Source organism: Ochotona princeps, chromosome X (assembly GCF_030435755.1).
Source record: "Ochotona princeps isolate mOchPri1 chromosome X, mOchPri1.hap1, whole genome shotgun sequence".
Lineage (NCBI taxonomy): Eukaryota > Metazoa > Chordata > Mammalia > Lagomorpha > Ochotonidae > Ochotona > Ochotona princeps.
The window spans coordinates 62,069,853-62,097,287 of NC_080865.1; the positions used below are offsets into that span (position 1 = coordinate 62,069,853).

Consider the following 27,435-nt stretch of genomic DNA (forward strand, 5'->3'; position numbering starts at 1 on the left):
AGTGGTTATGGAGTGAATTATTATTATTATTTTTAAAAATTTGACATGAAAATTATAAATAACACAATTCACTGTTGCACACTCACCTTCACACAATCTGGCAGGTAGTGAGATTCTTTTTCATTGTCATCTTCTACCGTCCCTCCTTTTCTCTTCTTCCCTCCCTTTGTCTCTGTCTCTGTCTGTCTGTCTCTGTCTCTTTCCTTTCCTTTATTTTTTCCTTCATTATATTTCCTTCACTTGTTGATGTCTTGCTGTACCAGTGCATACGAACAAGGGAGATTCTAAATCAGGGATGGGGAACAATTTTTCTGCCAAGGACTATCTGCTCTGAAGTATACATGTGTAAAGTTCATGATGTTAGTTCTGGAGTTGCATGTAAATTTTCAGATATAGAGGCATGTAAGTGATTTTTTTAAAAATACTGTAATATATTGAGTACTTAGCACATAAGAGTCTTGAAGGGCTAAATTTAGTTGCTGATTTATTTGCAGTTTCTATTCCATCTCAGGTATTCAATTGCATGAATAATTCATTATAAAAACCATGGGTAGAAGAAGCACAGTTGTACAGTTATCACTATAAAGAGTTAATCTACTTGCTGATTCATAATGATACTATTTGTAAAACACAGTGACATAAATGACATTTTTCTGCTATGTGCCATTTTGGCAGAATTTCACTGCACTGAGGAACCCGTTTCTACATTCAAAAGAAGTAAAAAAAAAAGTGCAAGGAACACTATGGAACAAAAACTTTGAACAGTTATCACTACTCAGCATGGAATATGAAGCCCATTGAGGGAGACAACCTGGTTTTAACAATGTAGTATCTTTTGTTAATACTAAATTATTTGAAAAACTCATAAGATTTCAGAAAATCCAAATGATTTCTGCATATGATATAATATTGTGCTTAAACTTTTAAGCTTTATTATAATGTTTGGTTATTTAAATTATTATTCTTATGTAAAATCCAAACAAGCTGCTTTTGTTTACCATAAGGAAAGGGATGTAGCCTTTCATTGTAGAAACAGTTTATTATGGGTTTCACTTTTAGGTACCTGTGTTTCAAGAGCAAAACAACTGCTATACAAATGAACTTTTAGTTAGTACCCATTCCTGAGTTGAAAATGGAAGAATATTAGTTAAAATTGTTGTTAGTGAAATGAACTTAAATCATTGGTTGACTTTTATGTATTTTTCCTATGAAAAATATCGCATAATAACACCTTACTCAAAACTCAGGTGTAATTTTCAGTTTTAGGCTATTTATACTCTTGAATTCTTAAAGGAGTGAATCATTTGTTTTGTCAGATTAATTTTGCAGCTACATCACACAACTAAATGATGTGGTTATTTATAAAAGCTACTTGAAGTAGATTCATGGCAAGTCATTGTGAGGTGAAGTATCTCCAGAGTGATAATCAGAGCCACTTAGAGGTTATTTGTGTGTTGTAAAGATAGTAATCACAACAACAGGTATTTAAATTACTCTATTTAATACAAACAACAATCATATGTCTGGGTACATTGCTTCCATGACAAGTGTAATTTTAAACAAAATTACATATACTAACTGCCTTCTCTATTCCTCTTGCTACCAGACTAGGATAAGCGCTTATCTCACAATTGGATCACTTTCTGTGTCCCTCTTCCTCCCATCCCAGTTCTATCAGTCAGTGCAGTTATGAAGGCTTACTGCATTCTAGAAACAATGGGAAAACCCAAGGGCATGGTGGAAACGAGAGACCTAGTAGTTACTACACTGAATTTGCTGTATAAGAAGACTAAAGGAAGTTCATAGGAAAATGACATGAACTAAGTAGCCTACTTCTGTGCTGGAAAATTTTTAAAGCCAGGCACAATTTTTAACAATATACATTTTGTATGAATTTTTGAAGACCCATTGCATAGCAGGGAAGACTGTTCTTGATAGGAAATTGTAATTTGATACTTGGAGTGTGTTGCCAAAGGGGAAGTTTAAGAACTATGGGAAACTAACTGTAACCGTAGGTGAGAGCTGAAAGGGCAAGTAGGGGATGGCTAGATGAAGAAAAAAGGGGACAGGGTGAACAGAGCCCTCTAAAAAGAGCAAAGGACTTAATCAGAAAGGCCAAAGATGTAAAACAGCTGGAGCTGCAACAAATATTGCTACATTGATGAAGACTTTTGCATGTAGAATTCAAAATAAAGGTGGAGGTTTTAGTAGAGTATGTTTTCCAGTCAGATCTCAATGCTGCTCACAGCTCTTAGAATTTCTTTTGTGACTTTGGACAAATGATTTAATGACTATACATTATCAACTTGTGCATTAGGAAACCAAAACAGTAAATTCTGGTATAGTGGATTATTGTTACGGATTTAGATGAGAAAAGTTCTTGTAAAGCATGTAAAGTTCTTGGCATGTTACTTGGCACCTAACAAATTCTCAGTAGATTGTAGCCATTATTTTGGTAGAATCCCAAACTTTTTAATTTGTGAAAACCTTCTTGGATAATTCCTTCTCCTGTCTGTCCTGCATATTACAAGTGCATAACCTTTCACTGAAATTCTAAAATCTGTAAGAAAATATTTATAATTGGGTCACAGACCTCAACCTACTTGAGGCTGTATATGGTATATTTATACGAGTTGGTTGAAAATCAGATTTTCACGGCTAACCCCGAATGCATTTGAGTACGTATACTGTCCTACACCTTGTTGTATATTTTAAAATTATAAATATAAATTATATATCTGTAACTATATATAATTTATACATTGGTATATATACCAGATTCCTTTCTAAAACATGAAACATCCCAAATTACCCCGAAAATGCAACTGGATTCGAGAGTTGAAAATTGTAGATCTGTGCTACGTGAAATCAGTTTGATAAAATATCGCTTCCTTCATGTCTTTGTTGTCTAGACTATTCCTTGTAGTTTTCAAGACTGCCTCTTGCCTGACTCATGAAACATATTCAAAATTTAATACCCTTCTTCTTCAACCCCGTGCTTCATGAAGTTGCTGTTCTTGACTTTCCTGAGGTAAAATGTTAATGCCATTCCTTCTGACTTCTCTTTCTCCTCTCTCCTCCTTCTGGCTATTCCAATCCTATCTAACAACTAAGTCATTATGTTTTGTAGTTTCTCAGCAAAACTCTATCTGTTTCTTCTCCAAATTCTTATTAGATGAGTCTATTCATCAAAAATTTGAGTAGATGTCTTGTGCCAGCTTTTATTCTAAGTTTCAGAGATTCAGAACTGAAACAAATAGGATCTCTGCTATATGAGAATGTGTTTTCTTATTAGAACACAAGGAAGTAAATAGTGTGAATAGTGCCTAGGGAGGAGGGCAAGCTACAGAGCTTAGAACTTTATAGTTTAGCATTATTTATGTATTTGTTTTTATGTGGCTATGCACAGGGTATTTTTTTTTATTTGGTTAAGGATATGTTCTTGATTAATCTTTGCTTGAGATACTGTCTTTTAAAATCAGAGAAGGTGAGAGTTTATTGAATATTAAGTTCTGTATTTGTAAATGATTTATGGATATCTGTTATGTATAGAATACTGTGCTGGGCATTGAAACTTTTTTTTTTTTTGCAAAGCTAGCTTTCCTTTTACATTTCTGTCAACATTTCTTCATAGACTAGAAAGAGAGAAGAACTTTCATGTCTCATGCATTAAACTATGTTGAGTAGTTTAATTCAAAGCAAAATTATTTTTATATCTAATTCAAAGCAAACATTGTATCTGAAGAAACTACTACTCTTAAAAAGCTAATTCCTGCCATTGATTTTGTTTGTCAGGTACTAAGTAACTTCCTTCAGTTCATTAACATGATTCTTTTCAAAGATATATGCATTAAACAGTGATTTCCTGAGCCATTGGCCATTAGGGTTGAAGCAGATCGTACTTGTAGCAGAGAACAGACTGCTGGAGTTCCATACCATAGTCATGATGCTTCCCAGTTTAAGATTGAAATTTATGGCAAGATAATTCATTTAAAATTTTGCATATCTTGTATTGACAAATTTATACTATGAATCCAGTGAAGAAACAGTCTTCTACCTCACAAATAAGAGCAAAACGCTGTAATCTGATATTATGTTTGATATCTTGTAAATGAAACTTTTTAAAAAAATCAGAAAAACATTGTGTAAAGAAAATCTGCAAAGGGGATAGTATGTTTATGGTTACAAGAATATAAAAATATTGCTCTGTTAAATGGTCCTTTGTCTATTCATAAGTGATGATGATAGAGGACTGCAGTGAGATGATGCATAGGTGTTTGAAAATTACACAGGCAGTTAGGAAGTAGACGAAAGAATGTTTGGAAGTAATTTTAATTATAGTCAGTAAATAGTTCAATGGTTTTATTTTCCCCAGTCATCTTGGAGTCAAGCCCCTCTACATTTATCTCAGTCCTAAAGACTCTGATTGTTGACTGCTTTCTTGGTGAAGTAATCACAACAGAGATAATCAGCTGACAAAACTTATCTTTGTAATAAAATACTTGAAGACCTGCATAGAATGCGAAGTCTGGTTACTATGTGATCAAATGGCCTTGAACCGTCTTGATTACGATTACTGATTGTAAAGTTCAGGGTGAGGACATCATGTGAAAAGATGGAAATAGACCTTTAAATAGTTATTGCTGCTTTCTGTGACTGTTGCTGATCTGAGCAAGTATTGGGCAGGAATATCCTCCAGAGAAATCAAACCCTGGATCAGTGATTGCCATTGAACACCTTCCTCAAGGTCCTTTCTAATTTGGATAGCATAGGGAGGTTATAAAAGGGTATTCCTCTGTCAGAACTCCGAGCATCTTTTGATTGTGATTGTTCTTTCATTCCTCTGATCTTCAACTAGACTGTACTTCCATAAAGGAAGAAAGCACACCTGTGCTGACTACTGTATTCCTACTGTGCAGCACTGTCTAGGTGCGTCATAGATGCTCAGACATTTGCTTGACTGAATTGAGCATGCTTTTTTATAACGGTATTGGTCCTGCTCTTCTTGGAGAGCGAGCAACGTAAAGCTCAGTAAATGATTGACCCTTCATCTTTGTTGAATTGTCCTACTTACTATTTTCTTCACATGAGGAAAATGTCATTCAAATAGTGTAGCTAAGTTTTTCAGTTAGTGATGAGACTTCTGATTTATATGCAATTTAGTTGTCTAATTTCTGTGGCACTAGAATAATTGCACAATGTTTATAAAACATTGTATTACTATGTGACATTTACCAAAAGAGAGTTGAATCTTTACATCTTGCTGTTTTTGTTAATTTCTGCCTGATTAGGAGAATTAAAACTCAATTTTCTTGGAATAATGGACTCTTATATTGCAGAACTTCAGCATTAGAGTTTATAAGTAAGTCAGACATTTGTTATTCTTAAGAGCTCAAGACTCTAGAGTGATACGTTTATAATTATACAGTATTCATATAATACTGTACTGTTATATTTAATATAGCTGTTCATAAACGAAGTTTAATAAACTCTGATTGCTTGACTAATGCATAATTTTATTGGTTTTTCCAAAGTTAATTTTAATGAAAATGTATGTACACTATACTTATTGATGTAACGTGCCCTTCTTGTAATGACCATTATCATTAGATTTGCATAATGCAAACTTACTAAAATGTTAGTGCTTTTAATTCAAGGATGTGACTCTAATAAAGGTTTTGGGAATAAGTTTTATTTTTTTTATATTTTTAACTCTATGGTAGCTCTATAATATTTACCTATGAGTTAAAACCATAGTGTCTACTTGTGTGTGGTATGAGAAAGATGCACATTCATGTGTAAATTAAGATAAAATTAGGGATGTACATACATTATAAATCATATTCACTCATGGGTGTTATAATGAAAATATATTTTAATTAAGCCATTCTATTTTTCATTTTTTTACTTCTTTTTAAATTATTATTACCGTTTCATGATACAATTCCATAGGTCCTGGGTTTTCCCTTACCCTGTCCCCAAGTCCCCTCTGCTTCCGCCGAGTTCCCTGTAGTATTACTATAGTATAGTTCTTCATATACAGCCATATGTCCATCATTGCAGGCATGGACAATGGCAGAGTCTAGCAATCTATTGTCAAGATATAGTTAACAGTTTCATTGTAAGTCCATCTTTGTCTGGAAATAGAGATGCATACTGCGTTGTATCCTAATATCTGGATATGTTAGTCTCCATTACAGTTACTATACATCCCCTGATATGAAAAGCCACAATACAAAATCAATAACAGGAAAAAAAAATAGAAATTTACAATGCCATGAAGTTAAATAACATGCTACTGGATATGTATTTTAAAGGACAGATCACATAAAAAGGACCATTCTTTAATCTTGTAAAAACCAAATCTTTACTATGCTCTGAACTTTTTAATTTTTGGTGTTGTTTTTGTTGTTACTCCTTAGTTCTTTTGTACTTTTTTCCCCTAAATTTAAAAAGACAATTGAGTGACAGGAATAATTTATACTCTATTGTACATCATTCACTTATAACTTACACAACGATTTCTATACATTTTAATATACAATGGCCAAAATTACTCATTTTGAAACAAATATCTGCTATATAGTTTTCCATTTTAGTAGATCACATTTGTCTTTTTTCTTGAATACTCATAGAATTGTAAAGTATGCTACTCAGTTTATAAAACATGATACTTATGAAAGCAGATTTTTTTTTTTAGCTGTAGATCAGTGAGGCCTAGTAGGCCATGGCAGTGGCTTTGATTTGCATTGGAAACAAAAATAGCTATTGGAGAGCTCAGAGCTGACTTCGGTGTTCACAGCATCATTTTGTCTACTGTGTTTGGAATGTATTTTAGGGGAACAAAGATCGGAGCAGGGAGACTGGAAACAGGTTAGGTGGGCTTACTATGAAAAAATTACATAGTAGTTGGTGCTGCTTGGAGTCAGACACTTCTGTAGAAAGGTTACTGTAGGCTGAAATAGTTACTGGGATTTTGAGAATCAAGGAGAAAAAAGAGAACAGGTAACAAAGAAATATTAGATCTAGACAAATGGAGTGTTGGTGATCCCATTAACATAAATGTTACCCTTTCAATTGTAAAATGAGAAGCTTTAACCAAATTATCTCAGATTCCATCCAATACTAATTGTCTCTGACTCTACTGTGTAGTTTAACATGAACCAAAAGTGTGTTAATTCCAAAGAAGTTAATAGTTGGGAGTAGATTAGAAGAAGCAAGTCACTTTTCATAGTAACATTTGGAAATATTGCTAACAATTCTTTTTTCCTTGTGTCTGTCTCCATGATTAAATTGTCAACATGGATTAAACTGGCATACAGATTTGAAGTGCTTCTGCCATAATGTTAGCTTGGAGAAGTTGACTAAAGCAAGTAATAGTTTCACTTAATTGATGTTCTTGCTTTGGAAATACAGATGTGTTTGCAATCTTGAGTTTATAACCCCAAAAGGATAAGAAGGAAAGGAAAGCAGGAGCTGCTTGGAGAATTGTATAATCTGCAAATACTAGGTGGACAGAATTGCACTCATACGGTACCAGGGTTAGGTGAGATACTTCGGATAGTTTACCATTTCTTGCTCTGATTTTACATTACAGGAAATCATGAAGCTTTTCACTGGTATAAAGCAGTTTTTCTAACCCATTAAAAATCATTTATTTATTTATTTATTAAGATTTATTTATTTTTATTGGAAAGGCAGAGAGACAGAGAGGAAGACCTTCCATCTGTGGATTCACTCCCCAAGTGACTGCAACGGCTGGAACTGTGCCGATTCAAAGCCAGGAACCAGGAGCTTCTTCTGATCTCTGGGGCAGGTGCAGGATCCCAAGGCTTAGGGCCATTCTCGACTGCTTTCCCAGGCCACAAGCAGGGAGCTGGATGGGAAGTGGGGCTGCTGGGATTAGAACTGACGCTCATATGGGATCTTGGTGCGTTCAAGGAGAGGACTTTAGCTGCTAGGGCACTGTGCCAGGACTGAAAAAAAATTTCAAAAGTACCTGGCGGACTTCTAGAGTGAATTTAACTTTCTGAAAGTGGTTTCAGTTTTGATATAAATAATCTCCATTTTTTCAAGATTGATAGAGGTTTCTGTCAGCAGGATGTGATGAAAACATAGCACAAAGACTAGTTTAGAATTGTAAGGGAATTAATGGATCAAAAGTAGCAGAACAATTTTATTTTATATATATATATAAAATATATAAAATATAATCTATCTAATATATAATGTATCACATATTATATAATATATGATATATATCATAAAATATATAATATATTATATGTAATGTATATATAATATATATAATATGTATAGTATTATATTAGGGTATTTGCCCCCCTGCTGATCCAAGGATGGGTGATTTTTAGTAACAGTGCAGTAAAACCTGTTTCTTGAGTTCATGGGATCAAGGTTATTCTCACTTAAAACTCACAATGAAATCTTCCTTCAGAGAGAAGACTACTTTCCTTAGTAAAAAGAGATGTGCGCATGCATGACCAAGTTGCTACACGTTATTCATCTTCTGCTCTTAGAAGTAAATGTATGCAAAGTGGCAGAAGAGTTCAACTCAGTTCCTCAAACACAATTTTAAAATATCTCATTCTTTCCTAATCACATCTTAATTGGCATTTAAAGGTGCAATTATGTGGCGTATAATTGACTTGTTGGTCATCAATGGGCCGCATGTACAGTGATGGTCTTGTATGATGATATTGCCCTAGGGATGTGGGATCTCAGTTTGTGTAATTGTATACTCTATGATGTTAACACAATAGTAATGTTACTTAACAACCATTTCATAGTATATACTCATTGTTAAATATTATTGTTAAAGCAAGATTATTATGTAGGACCATATTTATAACATAAGAACTGCTCTTAGCAATCATAAGCTACTTGTGGTATTTTCGAAATCATGAAATTTGGATAAATTGTTAAGTATTTCTTTAGTGTTGTACTTTTGTATGCTTTAGTGCTGCATATATGTTATATTTTTTATAAATTCTTGTATTTTATGAACTAGGATACACTATTTCTAGTCATTTTCAGTATTAGATGTTGAAAACCTCATGGAAAACGGGTGTTTGAGAAATAGTGTATATTAGCAGAATCATTAGGTTCAACTTTATTTATAGTATTTATTAAGATGTCTGAATATTCATCAGTTTGCTTCACTGACTACATTTCATTAGTATTTAATGTGATTTTTTTCTATCGTACATGTTTTAAAATTGAGATATCTTGAAGACATGAGTATTCCTTATGGAACTTTGAAAAAATTTCAAGGGCATATGATTTTGATATATCTTTTGTTACATTCTTGCACTGTGGTGTTGATGTCGGATTCAGATCTGAATTTGGGGACTTGGAAAATACATTACAAAAAAAAAAATAAATGCCCTCCACCACATTTCTTTTTTTAATTTTTAAAACAGTTATGTGTCATTTATTTTGTAAATTATATATTATGGGTATGTTTGAATTTTATTTTATTTTTTACTGGTTTAAGTTTGTAAAATAAAACATAAAAGTTCTTCAATTATTTTCTTGTTTGAACTATGAATTTCTCTTATCTGACTAGTATTTCTTTTTGTTTATTTCCTTTGATTTTAATAGAACATTCAAATAAAAACTTTGGCAGATGATGTGGTAAGGTGGTCTTAGCACAATGTTATTTCTTATGCATGCTGACTTCTTAATTAACATGGGTGGACATTAAAGCATCAACATATGTATGATTTAAAATGGATATTTACAAAGTACAATATAGTTTTTAATATAGTGAGTTCTTTTTGAATATTAATAAAACATTGTGTGAGAGCTCAACATTTTTTTATCTTCATCACAAGCATCCAAATTAAATGCTTTTAAAATCTCTGTAAATCTAGACTCTGAAAAATACAGATTTTTCTATTTTTGATGGCCAAATAAGTTGATTGAACATATCTAATATTAATATCAGAGGAAATTCATTTCAAATAGAAAGGAAATCAAGCTCATCGTGTTAGAGATATTCTATTTAAAAAGACTAAATATTTTCAAGCTGAATCTATCATAATAATTGCTAGAACATTTTGGGCTCAAAATATTTTAAATGTATTTTGGAGGTAGACACGTTATATAAAGATATATATTTTTATTTGAAAGGCAGATTTTTACAGAGAGAAAGAGAGAAAGAGGTCTTCCATCTGTTGGTTCACTTTTCAAATGGCTGCAATTGTTGGAGCTGAACCAATCTGAAACCAGGAGACTGGATCTTCCTGTGAGTCTCCCATGTGGGTCTCCCATGTGAGTGCAGGGACCCAAGGCTTTGGGCTGTCCTGTACTGCTTTCCCAGGCCACAAGCAGGGAGCTGGATGGGGAGTGTAGCAGCCAGAAAACAATCCAGTGCCTTTATGGAATGCCATTGCTGCAGACAGAGGGTTAGCCTAAAATGCCATAGCATGGGCCCCTGGCTCAAAATTTTGAGTGTGTCCTCTTATCACTAAACTTGTAAGTGATAATTGAAGCAATGTGAATTTTTTTTTGTGAAATTACCTGTTCACAAATAGTATAAAATGTTTAGTGCTCTAACGTGGCAAAAACCTGTTGTTTCACCTCATTTTCCTAGCAAGATATAGGTGATTGTAGAAGTGAAAATAAAGAATATTATGGAGGATCAATAAATACTTAGTAAAAAAGCTCTCCACTGTTACTGCAAAAGTAAATATTAAGTAATATGGACAGAAAAAGTTATGTCAATTTAATTGCAAGTTGCACATTTAAATGCTTTCATGTCCACCATATCTTTTCATAAACTTTGAATGTTATATACATATACTCAGCTTATTTAGGATTACAATTTTTCTTTGGTTGTTTGAAAGTAGACTACATATCTAAACCAACTTAATTTCCCTCAAAGAATTTATTAAAAGGAGAAATTTGAAAATATTTTTCAGAATTGCTTGAAGGAATAAATCTTAAGTTAATGTATAGGCTGAGATAAAAGCCAGAGGCTCATGAATTTAGATGCATTTCTTTTTCTGTGAAATGAAGGAGTTGGTTTAGGTGATTATTTCAGTTTTTTTCTCAGTGCTAGAATATTCTGATTTATATAATCTCTTTGTAAACAACCATGTACTCAAATCATTTTTGTAATCCGAAATAAGCTGCTTAAGATTGCTAACATTTCTTTCGAAGTGTATTTTTAGTTGAAAGAAAAATGTTCTTTGAATCAATAAAAGATATGTTTCCTCAGTGGAAGTCAACGAACTTTCACATAAGCTCTGGTAATAACGTCTGATGTTTTTATGTGGCTAAGTAATTTATAAGGACTTTGGTGACAGTGAGGGTGCACTGTCCTCATATCTAACATGTCTGCTTATGTAACGTGAGCTGAGGGGGTGCATGTGCTTCCTAACAGAAACCAGAATAAAACTGAGTTGCATTCAGTTTTATGCATATTACTAATTTTTGATTTCTGATGTCTTGTGTTTACATGCAGCTGAATCCATTAACTCACTTTATGTGAAATACCAAGCAAATTACTAGAGATTGTACACGTAGTCAGTGGTTCAAAGTCAGTATCCATTAAACAAGTTGTTTATAACAGTTTTTGTAGCAATAAGATATTTATATTTAATTTGCATTTATAATATATGGGAATTCTTTTTTTTAATATTTTCCTTCCATACTGGTCCCACTTTTTAAGGAAGAAAAAGTTAAGGAAAATAATTATAGTATAAAGAGCAGCATAATAATGGCAACTGATGATGGTAAACATATCTATTTAAATGTTTCAGTAAGCCTGTGGTGTAAAGAATTTTATCCCCCTCTGGTTTTAAAGAAAAGGACATAGTTATAGATCAAGTTACTTGCTTAAAGTTACTTAACTAGTAAATGGCAAAGCCTAATCAGGCTATCTGACTTGCATTGACAAATAATCCATATATGCTTGTCACAATTTTTGCCACTTTGAGAAAGAAAAAAATTATCGTAATTTTATTCTAGAATTGGATGTATCAGTAACTGTTTCTGTTCTTGTTACTCTTTTTTTTTCTAAAGATTTATTTTTATTGGAAAGGCAGACATACAGAGAGAAGGAGATACAGGGAGAAAGATCTTCTGTCTGCTTGTTCACTCTCTAAGTGGCCACAATAGTTGGAGCTGAGCGGATCAGAAGCCAGGAGCTTCTTCCTGGTCTCCCTGGCAGGTGCAGGGTCCCAGGGCTTTGGGCTATCCTTAGTGCCTTCCCAGCCCACAAACAGGGAGCTGAAAGGGAAGTGGAGCAGCCGGGACAGGGACACGAACCGATGGCCATAGGGGATCCTGGTGGTTGCGAGGCGAGGACTTCAGCCACTAGGCTACTGCGAAAGTCCCTGTTACTTTTTTTTTTTTTAATGTTCTAATGTTTCTATTAAAGACACGTGCTCCTGGCAACAATCATGGAACTTTGAACCAATATGTTTTTCACCTACTTTGCGAAACAGACATGACAAGAATTTTACTTTTGAGAAAGATTTCCCATCTCTGTACATCTGGGGTTGAAGAGTTGCTTCATGGCCTCAACACAGTACAATCTCTAACTGGAGCTTGCTGCTGAAAGTAATATCCTGTCAAGAGACCGTAATGATGTATATTATAAGTGCCATTTTTATGTTCTAATTCGTCATTCTTCACCTTTGTGGTTTTGATGTTTCTCTTAGGTATTTTTTTTTATGTTTGCAGCGTGACCGAATTACGAGTTTTAGAAAATCTACTGTCAAAAAAGAAAAGCTCCTTATTCAACATCCTATTGATTCTCAAGTTCCGATGAGTGAATTTCCAGCAGCTCAGCCACTGTATGATGAAAGATCTTTAAATCTGTCAGAAAAGGAAGTACTGGATCTCTTTGAAAAAATGATGGTAAGTTAGATCCCCTGATTTTGCTGTAATTTTCAAAGCTGCATTCCTGGAATATTACCAGAGTCAGTCCATTTATTCAAACTGTAAGTATATCATTTGAAGAAGAGAACAGAAACTTGGTATATACGTTGGTTTTTTTTTTTTTAAAGATTTATTTAGTTTAAATTTTTATTAATATAAACACGATAGGTTTTATGTACTTTATAGATAGAATTCTGATAACAGCATATTCTCTTTCCCTCTCTGCATTCCTCAATTATTTTTTCTTGTTTTTATTTTTGTATTTTATAAAAATATCATTTCAATCCATTCTGTAATCACAGGCTTAATGAAAGGCAGAGTTACGGGGTCAGGGGCGTTGGAAGGGGGAGGAAAGAGAATGAGAGAAAAAGAGAGATTGAACTTATATTCACTGATCCACTCCCCAAATGGCTGCCAGGAGAGGGCTAAGCCCAAGCCAGGAGCTAGGACTCATGTATAGGTTGCAGGGGTAGAACCATTTGTACCATCTTTCACTGCTTTCTTATGGCATCAGGACAGAGCTGGATCGGAAGTGGAGCAATTGGGACACAAACTGCGTATGGATCGTCGTCATCTCAGATGGCAGCTTTACACACAGTACCACAATGTCAGCTCCAGTATATATAATTATTTTCATTAAGTATTTGAATTCAGAAGTCCTTACTGGTTTGTATCTTCTACCATGAGCTTTTAAGAACAGAAAACAGTATTACTCTTTTCTTGAGTAGTTAGTGTTGTTTGGCACCTTGAATCAGTTTTTCAATTAACTGATTTAAGTGCCCATTTCTATAAAGCAAAATTGGCTCAAGTCCACTGTTCAGAAAGCACAAAGTCTCTTGTTGAATAATGAAGTGAAGTTTCAAGTGCACAGGCTAAGACACATTACCGGGAACAGAGAAATGATTTTGCTCAAATTTTTTGTATTAGAAATTTTTATACATTTTCTAACATTTTGTATGCTTTTTATTTGTGCTCCAAATCATATTTTATTTTAGATAATGAATATCCTGTGTTGCAGTTTAAGGTAGGAACAGAGAGAAATGAGGCATCTGGATAATGTGGCTTTCATTGGTTAGCTTTGCTGGAGAGCAACTAGAGCTCCTGTTTGTTAATTCAGTTACGTAAAATTCCACATTACTATCACTGCCATTTTTTGTGGATTTGTATTATATGCAGTTAAGGTCCATAGGAGTTTCTAAGATCCTTTAACCATGTCAGAATGAAAAGTTAAGGTGTAAGTGTTTGACATAACAGGTTGGTGATTTGAATACCTGTTCCAACTCCTCTGCTTCTGATCCAGCTTCCTGTCAGTATGCATTCTGGGAGATAGCAGATAATGACTGAAGTACTTGGGCTTGTGCCATCCACATGGGAAAATTGAACGGAGTTTACAGCTCCTGGCTTTGGCATGGCCTGTTGGCATTTAGACAATAAACCAATGGAAAGAAGCTCTGTCTTTTCCTTTGCCTTTCTTTTTTTTTTTTTTTTTTTAAAGATTTATTATTATTGGAAAGCCGGATATACAGAGAGGAGGAGAGGAGGAGAGACAGAGAGGAAGATCTTCTGGGTCTCCCACGCGGGTGCAGGGTCCCAAAGCATTGGGCTGTCCTCGACTGCTTTCCCAGGCCACAAGCAGGGAGCTGGATGGGAAGTGGAGCTGCCGGGATTAGAACCGGCGCCCATATGGGATCCCGGGGCGTTCAAGGCGAGGACTTTAGCTGCTAGGCCACGCCGCCGGGCCCTCCTTTGCCTTTCAAATAAAATGAAAATGAAAACAAAAATAATAAAGGGTTCAGAGCCAGTGAAATCTAGATCCTTCTATTTTGCTCAAATGGAATAGCTTATCAATATTCCTTAGCACCACTATTTTTCTCCTCTACCTTGAGGAGTTAATGGCCTTTAATAAATATTTGGTGAGTGGTTTTGCAAGAATAAAAGTTCCCTTTTATCTCTGATGCTTATTTTATACCTTTACTTTGTTGTATAAAGCTGTTCTATATCTATTCTTTAATGATGACCTTCATGCTTAATTTACTGAGTAAGCTGAAGTGATCCGACAAGAACTTCCATAGTGTGTCTTGTGGCCTATTGAGCTAGATGAAGTTTTCATTTCCTTATCCTTCTTTTTATAAAATCACATTTCTTTTCAGCTTCTCAAGGAGATTTTTTGTATACTTTTCTTTTCTGCTACCATTCCAAGAGGCATACAGATACATCATTCCATCTCTGTTTGTTAACAAATTATTTTTATTTAATAGGCAGATTTTACAAAAAAAAAGAGAGAGAGAGAGAGAGACAGAGAGAAAGATCTTCATCTGCTGACTCACACCCCTTTCACCTCCTGTGGCAAATGACTGCAGTGTCTGGAGCTGTGCCTATCTGAAGCCAGGAGCCAGGAGCTCCTTCTTGTTCTCCCACATGAGTGAAGGGTCCCAAGGACTTGAGCCATCCTCCACTGCTTTCCCACAAATAAGCAGAAAGATGAGTTGGAAATGAAGCAGCTTGGGCAGTAACTGGCACATATGGGATGCCAGTGCCACAGGGTAGAGTATGAACATGCTACACCTTAATGCCAGCCATACATTCTTCCATCTTATAAAAGCTTTCTCTTGATCAATTCTCTGTTACTAGTTAACCCTCTTTATATTTACCTTTCTTTGAATCAAGGTACCTAACAATAATTTTGTTAAAATGCCCTGTTTCTGGTAGCTTATCTTTCAAATTCTTTCCTTTTAATTTTTAAAAAAAATTAAAAAAAAATTGTAGTGTTTTTCATGAAGCAGTTTTATAGGTATAGGATCCTCTCTTCCACCTCCATTTCCTTCCTCCACTTTCTACCCCGTATAGTGTTTTCCCTCATATTACAATATTATAATTCCTCAACAGTACTCACATATCTGACCTTGTGCTATTTAAGTGTATTATGACTTTGTAGGTATAGGCAATAATAGAGTGTCTAGTACCCTATTGTCAAGGTATATTTAACAATTTCTTTAGGAGTCCTCGTTTATTAGGGAGTAGAGATGCATACTGCACTGTATTTTCACTTCTCTCTATGCTAGTTTCCATTCTACAGCACACATATGAGAGTATATTCTTGATTACCTGTATATCTATTGATCTTGAATTTTGCATGAAGTTTGGCTTATATCAGAGAGAACATATATGATATTTGTCCTTTTGAAATTGGCTTATTTCACTGAGCCCAGTAGTCTCTACTTGGGACCTTCATTTGCAAATGGAAGCATTTCATTCTTTTTATTGGCTGCTTAGTCTTCCATGGAAGGGATTTATCACAGGTATTTTATATCCATTCCTCTTTTGGCAGGTATCTGGGTTATTTCCTTATCTTCATTATTGCAAATTGTGCTTCTCTTAATGTAAGATTGCAGGTCATTTTCTCATATGCAGATTTCACTTCCTTTGGATATGTTACCAGGAGTGGGCTAGCTGGGTCATATGATAGATCAAAGTTCACTTTCTTCAGTTGCACACATGCCATTAGTGTGATTGTAATGCTGAGCAAAAGTGTTTCTTGGTGTTCTCAAATTTTCAATTTGTGTTCAACGTTTGGAATTACTTAAAACTTTGTACACCATTTTTATTTTATGGTTTGATTATCAAATGTGCTATTTTATCAGAAAAGTTTTTTCTTTAAACCTGTTAGTAAACACTTATTACATACATAAATGTGAGTTGTAGCATACGACTCAGTACCACATTTTTTCTCATGTGAATTTTCCTTCCATTTAAGTTTATTATAGTAAGAAAATGTTTTTCAGATGTTATCATAATGTATTATAGTTTTATTTGTCTAGTTTATGTTTTTATATTACATATTCAAACATAAATTTATATGTATTTAGACATGAAAGTGTATTTCTACTCAGAGGGATTGCTGGATCAAATAGTAGTTCTATTATTTTAAAGAAAGCCTCATATTTTTTTACAATAGCTATTCTAATTTTCATTCTTGCCAACAGTGTAGAATAATTTCCTGTTTTCTGCTTTCACCAATATTTCTATTTTTTGGACAATAGCAATTATGAAGTGATATTTCATGGTTTTAATTTGCATTATGTTAAGTGAAGTCACATAAAGGAAAAAATACCACGTACTTTGACTTATTTGGAGAATCTTAAAAAATTGATTTTATTGAAATAGAGGGTAAAATGATGGTCAAAGGATAAAACTACCATTATGTTGGAAGAATAACCTCAAGAGCTGGATTGTACATGGTGAATGTGCTTACACTTGATCTTAGCCAAAAGGCCAAGAAACAATGTTGAATGTGGTTAATATGCCCAATTCTTGACAGTTACTGAAGACCAAGAGGTAATGTGTGTTAACTACAACATAATTATGCATGATAATGCATATGTTAATAAACTAGATTTAAGCATTCTTATATGTACTTTAAAACATCGTGATGTAAATAGTACATACAGTTAATATATTCTTGAAATTTTCAGAGAACATAGTTCTGTGATTCTTGCTACAAACATAACTAGATCAAGTCATTCACATATATATACTTTTTAAAACGTATTGTACATAGTAAAAATACATTTGATCAACTAAACATTTATAGTTTAGATCAGTGTATTCTATGCTATAAAAAGGATAGTAATGCAAGAAGTATGCAATTTTGGAGAAATTTTATTTGTCACATACACTTAAATAGCAGAATGATGGATCTGTGACTGTTTGTGAAAAGCTATACTATTGTAATAATATACGGGAAATCAGTGACAGGGAGGGGAATGAGGAGGATAGGAGGGAAAATCCCTGCGCCTATGGAACTGTATCATACAAAAATTTAAAAATTAAAAAAATTAAATTTTATTAAAAGTACCAACCAAATGACTTACAGAAAAATCTTTTAAGCTGTGTTCCTTTCTTTTTAAAGTCCATTCATACCTTAAATAGTTTATATATTACATTTAGTTTGACCACACGTGTTTTATAAAAAATGGCTTGCATAATAAATGAGCATAATTTTAATTTGCTGTGCACTGATGGCCTAAGTCTGAAACTAACAGTTTGTTTTCTTTCTGTCACTTTTTGAGACAGTGCCACAAAGTAGGTCACATTATTATACCCCATTTTGTGATAAGGAAATTGAGGCTTAGGGAGAGCCTAAGAAAATTGATTTATTACCTTGTCCCATCTACTAAGGGCTGATCTGTAACATACATTCATAAAAATTTAACAAATTGGCATGTTTATAACATTTGCTTTTCATCTTGTTTCACTTAAACTAAACATAAAATTGCTTTTTTTTAAAAAAAAGATTTATTTATTTTTATTACAAATTCAGATATACAGAGAGGAGGAGAGATAGAGAGGAAGAGCTTCCATCCGATGATTCACTCCCCAAGTGAACGCAACGGGCTGATGCTATGCCAATATGAAGCCAGGAACCAGGAACCTCTTCCGGGTCTCCCACCCATGTGGGTACAGGGTCCCAAGGCTTTGGGCCGTCCTCGACTGCTTTCCCAGGCCACAGGCAGGGAGCTGGATGGGAAGTGGAGCTGCCAGGATTAGAACCCATGCCCATGTGGGATTCCAGCTCGTGCAATGCGAGGACTTTAGCTGCTAGGCCACGCTGCTGGGCCCATAAAATTGCTCTTTATGTTCCTTTGCACACATACTGAGTGGAAGTAGAAGGCAACTCAGAAGTACAGAGGGTAGCAGGTAAAGCCAGCCTTGGAAGGATTATTTGCTACTGATGACAGAAAGTTTCATGTAATTGCTTTTTACAGAGCATCATTGGAAAGAGAGAACTTAACAATGTAGTAATGGAAAACTGTTCAAATGTCAGTATCGCAGGTAATTAGGAGGAAGCACTTAAATAATTTTTGTTTCTGAAAGTCAGAAGTAGATTTCCAGATATGAAATTCCCCCTCTTGTTTTTTTTTTTTTTTTTTTAATTTCACTCCTTTGAGTACTGTTGATAGACTTTGCTAGAGTTTAGAGAACTACAGCATTAATGTTTAGGCCTAAATACTAATGTGTATTTTATGATAGCATATTCCAAGTTATAAAACATTTATCAAATAACATATTTATAGTTTGAGCTGCTACACAAGAAATAAATTACTTTAAAATTGCTAGTATAATTTATTACATGGAATTCTTAGATAATGTTATATATTGTTGTGACTCTTGATGAGAAACTTTACAAAAAGCAATGTTCAAATATAACTATCTTGTCATGGTAATTGAAACTATACATGTGCATCATACCAATCAACAGTTCTCATTGTATAAACTTGTAGTTTTAAATAATAGGGCTAAATCCAAAATGGCCATAAGACTTTTTAAAATACTAACTTTTAAATTTAATTACTGGAAAATGCTGGGACTGGAGGCAGGCCACAGCACCTGCTGGCACGTGCAAGACCTTGGCCTGTGAGTAGGCCAGGTGGGGGAACCTGGGGACTACCTTGCTGGGCAGTTGATTCCACTGCTGAGCATGAGAGCTGGGACTGGGGATGGGTCAATCTGGGCAGACCTGCAGTCTGCAGTACTCATCAGCCAGCATTTGGGCTGGGTCTGGGCGCAGGCCTGGGTGGGCTAGATTGCTGCAACTGCTGTGGCTTAAGAGAACCAGAATGGGTATGGGCCTGCCAGTTAGGCTATAGAAATAGGTGGCAAATGCTGAGACTGGGTGCAAATTATATCAGATTGAACAACAGTACCCACTGGTTGGCACAAGATTTGAGGATGTTCATGGGCCTGGGAGTGGAACCGTAGTCACACCCCTGCTGGACTACAGCTTGTGCTGATGAGCCTACAATTGAGGGATGGGGGTGGGCCAGGCTGGTCAAGGTGGCAATACCCATCATCATACATGCTGGCTGGGTCTGTTCGTGGGCCAGGTCTTGGGTTGGATTGGGCTGAGCTAAGATTCAGCATCCATGGGTGTGCATTAGAACTAGATGGAATGTGGGTTAGACCAGGCTAGGCCATAGCAGATACTGGAACATGCAAAAACCAGGGCTGAGTGTAGGCCTGGTGGGGGGTTTTGTGGGTTGCCCAACTAGGTTGTGATAACTGCTGGTATGTGAAGATGGGGCCTGTGGTGAGCTGGGTTGGGTTGGGCCACAGAACCCACCTATTCACATAAGAGATGACGCTATGGTCGAAACTTACCGGGCAGCTGCATTTTCCAGTGTGTGTTCAATGGTGAGGGTAACAGATTGAACCTGGCTGCTCACTAGCTGGTGCACACAATAGTCAACTCAAGTCACCCCAGGCAAGGTTTTTCGGGAGATTCCCCAACTAGATAAACTCAAGTCCTGGTCACAGGGAAAATCACAAGATATGTGCATGCATATATTGGGACTGGGCCCCCCCAGTTGCTGATGCATGTGCGGTGGACAGTATGCACAGATACACACAGAGGACATGATAGCCAGATCATCTAGGCATCAGAGGACATTGACAGCATTGATAGAGTATCGAAAGCAAAATAATTTGGACCATTCTCCTGGCCAAACTTTGTAGCAAGTTTCTGGGTCTGTGGATGGAAACTGAGGTGAACTTGCTCAGCCAGTAGAACTTTCTCAACATGGTGCAACAAAGCTGACAATGTCTCAGAAATACTAAAGCCACTCAAGGAACACCATCAGAACATTTTCCCCTATGTCTGGGTCTCTAAGGTGTCATCAAATGTCTGTGCCCCATCTTTGGGTGCTGATACAGTTTGGCAACAGGGAGCAGTCCCCTCCATTTCCCCACCAGCAAGTCCAGGAAGATAAAAAGAACGGAAAAATTTGTTCTACCCACCTTCTTCCATACCTTGACCCTCACTATCCTAATTAGAGGCCACATGGATGTGCCTCTCCATTTTGTAAATAATATTAAAAATAAAATGGCAAATTAAAAATTAATAAATATATTTTAAAAGTTTGTAGGAAAATTGAAAAAAGTATTTGGTATAAAAATTGAAATTCATGTGTAATTTCATAGTATGCATTTTTGTGAACCTTTTGAAGACCATTTATGTACCTAGATTAGAGTTTTTTTTAAGATTTGTTTATTTTTATTGGAAAGTCAGATATGCAGAGAGGAGGAGAGACAGAGGAAGTTCTTGCGTCCGATGATTCACTCCCCAAGTGACTGCTACAGCCGGAGCTGTGTGGATCCAAAGCCAGGAGCCAGGAGCTCTTCTGAGTCTCCCACGCAGGTGCAAGGTCCCAAGGCATTGGGCCATCCTCGACTGCTTTCCCAGGCCACAGTAGGGAGTTGGATGGGTAGCAGGGCTGCCAGAATTAGAACTGGTAGGCATATGCGATCCCAGTGCTTGCGAGATGAGGACTTCAGCTGCTAGGCTGCTACACCACGCAGGGCAAGGTTAGAGGTGTTTTGTTTTGTTTTGTTTTGTTTTTCATTTGAATAAGTGATGTTTTAATTCCATTTTCCCTGAAATTTTCAAGTATCCATGCATGCTATAAAACTCAGTGTTACTTCTGAATTACTAATCTTTTTTTGTAGTTAAGTATTCTCCTAACTGAACAGTTTAGTGTGTCCAAGTTCAATGCCTTCTGTTTGCCAAATACTTTGTCATGCTGAAGTTTGACAGCTTCTGATTCAATGACAGAGACTTTGTTAGGTGCTTGGACCATAAAAATGTCCGATACTATCCCTGCCACAAAGGTGTATTTTATATGGTCTGTAACATTGGAATGGTTTATAAAAATATAAATTTTTAGATGGCCAAGAAAAAGACTTCGTATGCATTTCAGCATCCAGAAATAGATTTGTTCTGTGCAGTGATGTTAATTTGTTTATGTATTACTGTGGCTTTTTTGTGCTAAATTTGAGTAATTTAACAAAGACTATAATGAATACAATGTCTAAAAATTTGCTTTCTGGCAACTTAAAATGTTTGCCAGCTTCTGGGCTAATGCCTATTCTCTAACTTTTTGATTTACTACCACATCAGGTGTAAACTATCAATTTTGGTAATAATTTTTCCTCTGTTAAATTTTTCTTTTAGTGATTGAAATAAATATAGGTATATATGAATATACTTTAAAAATTTATGGAAATGGGATAAAAATAAATTTAATTGGATGCAAAATGTACTTTGCAATTAATACATCATTTCATGATACATACTCATGAGATTTTTGAAAAATAAAAATGTTACTTGGTGAATAATTTACATCAAAATCAGCTTTTAATTCCATTTCCACAAAGTTAAGTACTCCCGTAAGTCACAATTGAGGAACTAACTTTAATTTATTGAAAAATCACATACATATGTTTCCTAAAGTGTGTGTTATATAATATACACATAATTAAGAATGGGAAAAAAGGAAATAAACATGATTTTAAATATTTCAAAGTGAGTCTATTATAAAAAAGCCTTTACTGTCTTGATTAATAATTTTTTATTGAGAGGAATGCTGCTGTGTCATTTTTTATGTCTTGCTTAAAATGAGACAGTAATCTAAAGGTCTAGTTCCAAGTTCATTTTATTTTGATATTTGGCTTAATGTCCATCATAGTTGAAACATAAACTTGATAAATATGTACAGTTCCAAAGGGAAGAAGTTAGCAACACTTATTAAATCAAAACAATGTTTTTTTTTAGTTCAGTCCATGAGTACAACCAAAGATTTCCTACTCAACTGTGACAGAGAGAGAGAGACAGAGAGAGAGAGAGAGAGAGAAAGAAAGAGAATGAATGGATGAATGAATGAATGAATCTTCCATCTCACTGCAACAGGGGCTGGGCCAGGATGAAACCAGGTGCCTAGATCTCCTCCTGGGTCTCCTACTTGAGTGGAAGGGTGCCAAGCACTTGGGATGTCTTCTGCTGCCTTCACAGTTGTATTAGCAGACACATGGATTGGAAGTGGAGCAACCAGGACTCACATGGGATGATGGTGTCATAGCCCTATTGTGTGTTAATACCTGCTCCCTCTAAATTATATGTATGCTTTTCCGAAGCAGTGGATATATATCCACAGTCCAAATAGTCACCTTAATGATTCTAATCTTGTTAGGTGAGTTTATTAGCCTTAGACTTGTTATTTCTACAGTGTGATAATGGATGAAAAATGGAGACTTTTGAGTAAGAGATGTAACAGGCATTTTCTTGTTCTTTTGTGCTTGCACTATTCATATTATTATCCTCCATCTGTTGTCACTGCAAAAGCTTTTGTGAGCTACTTTTCCATTTTGTGAGGGTTAATTTAGTTAAAATTAGATAAAATCATCTGTAAAGCCTCCTGTCCAGGTACATGTAAGCTGCAGTATGTTTCAGTACACTGCATGTGAGCAAATTATGTTTCGTGACTATGTATTCTTCTTGTATGGTACCTCATGTACCATTTGGGCCTATGGATTCACTGAGAGCTGTAGCATTTATGCTCATTAAACATTAGTAAATCTTTCTTTTGTTTTTTAATAACAATGTTTTCCAGATCTCAGTGAAGTTGTTATGTAATCATCTCTATTCTGGAAACCACTGCTTTAAAGTTTGAGCTCTGGATTAAGAATTATGGGAAAGTAAAAATAATATTCATATTCTAACATTGAAATATGTGTTCTGCATTTACATTCCTGATGGTAAATGGATATATGTAGGTATTCAAAGTTGCATCCTTTCAATAGAGACATGAAAATAGAAATATATCAAATAATCATGTGCCATACATATCAATATTCACTTAGTATGATTCTTTTATTTTGACTTCACACTATCTTTACAGATAATGTATTTAGACAGCTTTCCCTCCCTCCAGCACTTTGTTTTTCATTTGAGTTTTGTATGTTATGTGGTTACAGTCAATTATGGTAAAGTTAACTGAATATTAAGACACATGAGATGATTAATTAATGCCAGGTTAAATTGACCACTTGTTTAATCAAGTAGACATTCCTTGATACATTCATTGGAATTTTAAGATAAGTTGTATTGTCCATTCTAGCCTATAGACACTTGAAATTTGCAGCATCCATTTAGAAAATAAATATATGTTGTGAAACTTCACTTAGAATCACCAAATAATCAAACATAACTTTAATCCCTGTTCATGTTGGAATATATTTTCAAATATTTCTATATCACTGACTCTTGTCAGATGTACAAACTCCTTCAACATCAAGATCAGAGAACACTTGAATAATTACTATTAAGAGCCAGAAGGAAGGAGATAAGCATTTGATTGTGATGTGGCATTCAGATATAAAAACAAAGTAGAAATGCAACCCAAAGTTGCATTTTAGGATTTTTTTAGAAGGAACAGTAGGGAATGAAGAGATGTGAAATAAAACAGATTTGCTATTTACCTTTTATGAAGCAAAACAGAAAAATAATGGAAGAAATAGAAAAATAGAAGATCATGCTGTAAGATGAGGGGAAAGTTTTAAACTTAACTTTACACTCATTATTGTGATATTGTTACCTATTTAAAGTTATTGTTACCTGTCATATTGTTATCTATCTAAAAATTATATGATAGAAGGGAAAAGGAAAGGAAGAGAATGAGTATATTTTGTCTCTGTGTTGGTGGTGTGTGTGTGAGAATAAATGAGTACAAATGAATAATAGCTGGTTCAAAGTCTGACATCATTTGACTATTGTACAGTTTTCTTTAAAATCTTTATTTGAAAGTCATGTTTGTATATAAAGAAGGAAAGACAGACATCTTCCATATGCTGCTTCCATATACTACCTAGATGGTTGCAATGGCTGGGGCTGGACCAAGCCAAAGCCAGGAGCTGGGAGTGTCTTCCAGGTTTCCCACTTGGATGGCGGGGACCAAGACCTTGGGGCATCTTCTACTGTTTTCCTAGGCCATTAGCATTGAGCTGGATCAAAGATCGAGCAGCCAGGATAGGAAACAGAGCCCATTTGGGATGATGGCATCTCAGGTGGTGGTTTTTCCCTTTTGCTATATTGCTAGTTCCTCTCACATAGTTCTTTATCAATAAGTTCATCATTTGATGAAGAAATTATAAACAGAAAAAAATGTAATCATTGGCATATGTGGAAGTATAAAAAAATAGCTCAGTGTTTACCAATATGATTTTAAAACTATTATAAATGGGTCATTATTTAAACATCAAACAGCATTTTTAAGAAATCGGTACCAGAAAATATGACATTCTCTCATGTATTGTAGATATATGAAATAAACATTAAAGATACTAAAAGCTTGCTTTTTTGTATTGACAAGTATAAAAATACATTGTGTTTTGGAGTAGTTTCATATTCAGTTGCATTGTTTAGAGTTAATACTGAATTATGAATATTGCTCTATTTAGTTTTATTGTTGTGCTATAAAATAAGTTAATGATTTGGAAGTATTAGCTGCCTAATTAGTAGTATGTTTCTTATTTCTATGACAATAAAGTGAGTCATTATAATCCCTTTTGATTATATAAATGGCATCCATTTTGAGTTGGGCTGCACAGCAAATTTATAGGGATAAATAATGTTTATAACTCTAAAGAAAGTTATAGTGTTTGAAGAAAAGGCCTTATCATATTGGTGCAATGTGTATTTATTGAATGCTTACAACATTCTTGGAACTATGCTCTTTGCTGCGAATACAAAGATCCAAGAGTTCCTGTCCTCAGTTGGCATATACTTTAGAAACCATGAATTTATCCATGAAAGTACTAAAGTATGGGAATTAATATGGAAAAACTGGACAAGAACAGTCATTTCCAAATGGAATATTTTGGGGGAAATCTTCCTGGAAAATTAGTGGTTGAATATAGTCTTGAAATGTAATTGTTATGTAAATATGGTTTTTGGCAGCAAGTGGAGGGCTGATTAACACAGGCAAAAGTTAACAATACCAGTATTTCAGGCTGACAGGGTGGCATACTGAAAAGACAACAGTATGTGATGGGATACTATATGTAGCAAAACTACTAACATCTTAGAAAATGCCAAGGATAAGAAAAAAAATGATTTCAAAAATAACTTGAGGAGGTGGCAACACCACAGTTAACATTTTTTGGAGACTTTTGATATTGCTGATCATATTCAATCTTGACAAAATCCTGCTGAAGTCTATAATCTTATTTTTTATTGTTCTCATCTACCTACATAATTCTACCTTGATAGCATGAGCTCAGTAGTATGTGCCACTAAACATTGATTGGAAGTATATAGTGATGTAAAAATCTCCTTGGAAGGAGCAGGCATTTGCTGCAGTTGTTAAAACACTGCTTACAATGCATTCATCCCACATTGGTATGGTGTGCCCATATCAAGTCCTGGGTTTGCTCCAGATTTCAGTTTCCTGCTAATGTGCACCCAGGAGGGAAACCATGATTGCTCACGTAATTGGATCTCTGCACTTCATATGCGAGACTCAGATTAAATTCTTGGCTCCTGGTTTAGGTCTGGGTCAACTCAGGCTGTTATGGCTATTTGGGGAGTGAACTAGTGCCTGGGAGCTCTGTCTTCCTCTATCTGTCTTTGTTGCTTTGCCTTTCAAATCAGCTGTTTAACAGTTTTTTTAAAACCTGAAACTGTTAAATATATTCTTGACAGTAGGATGCTGGACTTTCTACTTTTGTCTATACCTACACTGAGAGGAGTAACTTAAGTAGAGGAATGATGGACTTGTGACTGTGGTTGGAGAACTACACAGTTATAATAAAATAGTAGAAAACAGTGTGGGGGAGAGTTGGGATGGGGAGTGGAAGGGAAAATCCCTGAGCCTATGGAACTGTATTCTGAAAAATTAAAATTAAAAATAAAATCGCTGAAAGGAGAGCAAACTACCTAGAGACTGCCAAAGATGGCACTATCACATCCCTGGGCCAGATCTGGCTGTGAATTACAGAAATACATACTCAGTCCTGTCAATGTTGTTAATGGGCTCTGCTTGAGGGCTGCAGATTCACGATAACTACATTTACTCTAGACTCAAAGTTTGTATGAATGTTTTCTGACAGATTGTGATACAGCCCAGCACATATGAGTAAAACTTAGGAAATTTGATGAAAACAAATGCAATGTGAGCCACCCAAGTGATGTGCTTGGCCAGTGAAATAATGGTCTTTCTTTGCTTTGTGAAACCAAGGATTATTTAAGACAGATGTAGGCACTAAGCCATGTCACATGAAGGTAAATTGGAGCAGGTAGGTATATTTTAGTCAGAAGGAGAAAATACTGCCTTCAAATAACATTTATATCATGTTCAAATTAATTTCCTTCTTCCAATCTGACTACCATCTATCTCAATTTGACTCTTAATCACATTTGATTTACTTCAATAGCCCAACATATTGAGCATAAAAAAATCTACTCTGACTAGTTCAAGTAAAATATCATTATTGAAGCATGGTAGTTCTTAAATCAGGAGAGTTGCATAAGTAGGATCCAGATAGCCTTATAATGTTAACTTCCAGAACCATGCAGCTGCAACATAGTCCAATTAAGGAGCTATTATCACCACCAAAACCACTTGATAAAAGTGTCTTAATCACAGGATATGGTGAGGTGTATGTTTGTCCTGCAAGTTAAGATGCCACTTAAGACAT

At 35.1% G+C, this 27,435-nt stretch overlaps 1 protein-coding gene across 5 annotated transcripts in view; it reads left to right on the plus strand.

Annotated features, from left to right (window-relative positions):
* The window catches only part of DIAPH2 (diaphanous related formin 2), an 859,995-nt gene that overhangs the window by 34,005 nt on the left and 798,555 nt on the right, over window positions 1-27,435 (plus strand). For 4 of the 5 annotated variants that reach the window (XM_058659086.1, XM_058659087.1, XM_058659089.1 and 1 more), the window contains exons 2-3: window positions 9,622-9,654; window positions 12,712-12,888. In XM_058659086.1, coding sequence (XP_058515069.1) covers window positions 9,622-9,654; window positions 12,712-12,888 — 210 coding nt within the window. The remainder of the gene's footprint in view (window positions 1-9,621; window positions 9,655-12,711; window positions 12,889-27,435) is intronic. The other variant, XM_058659088.1, reaches the window with a different exon arrangement.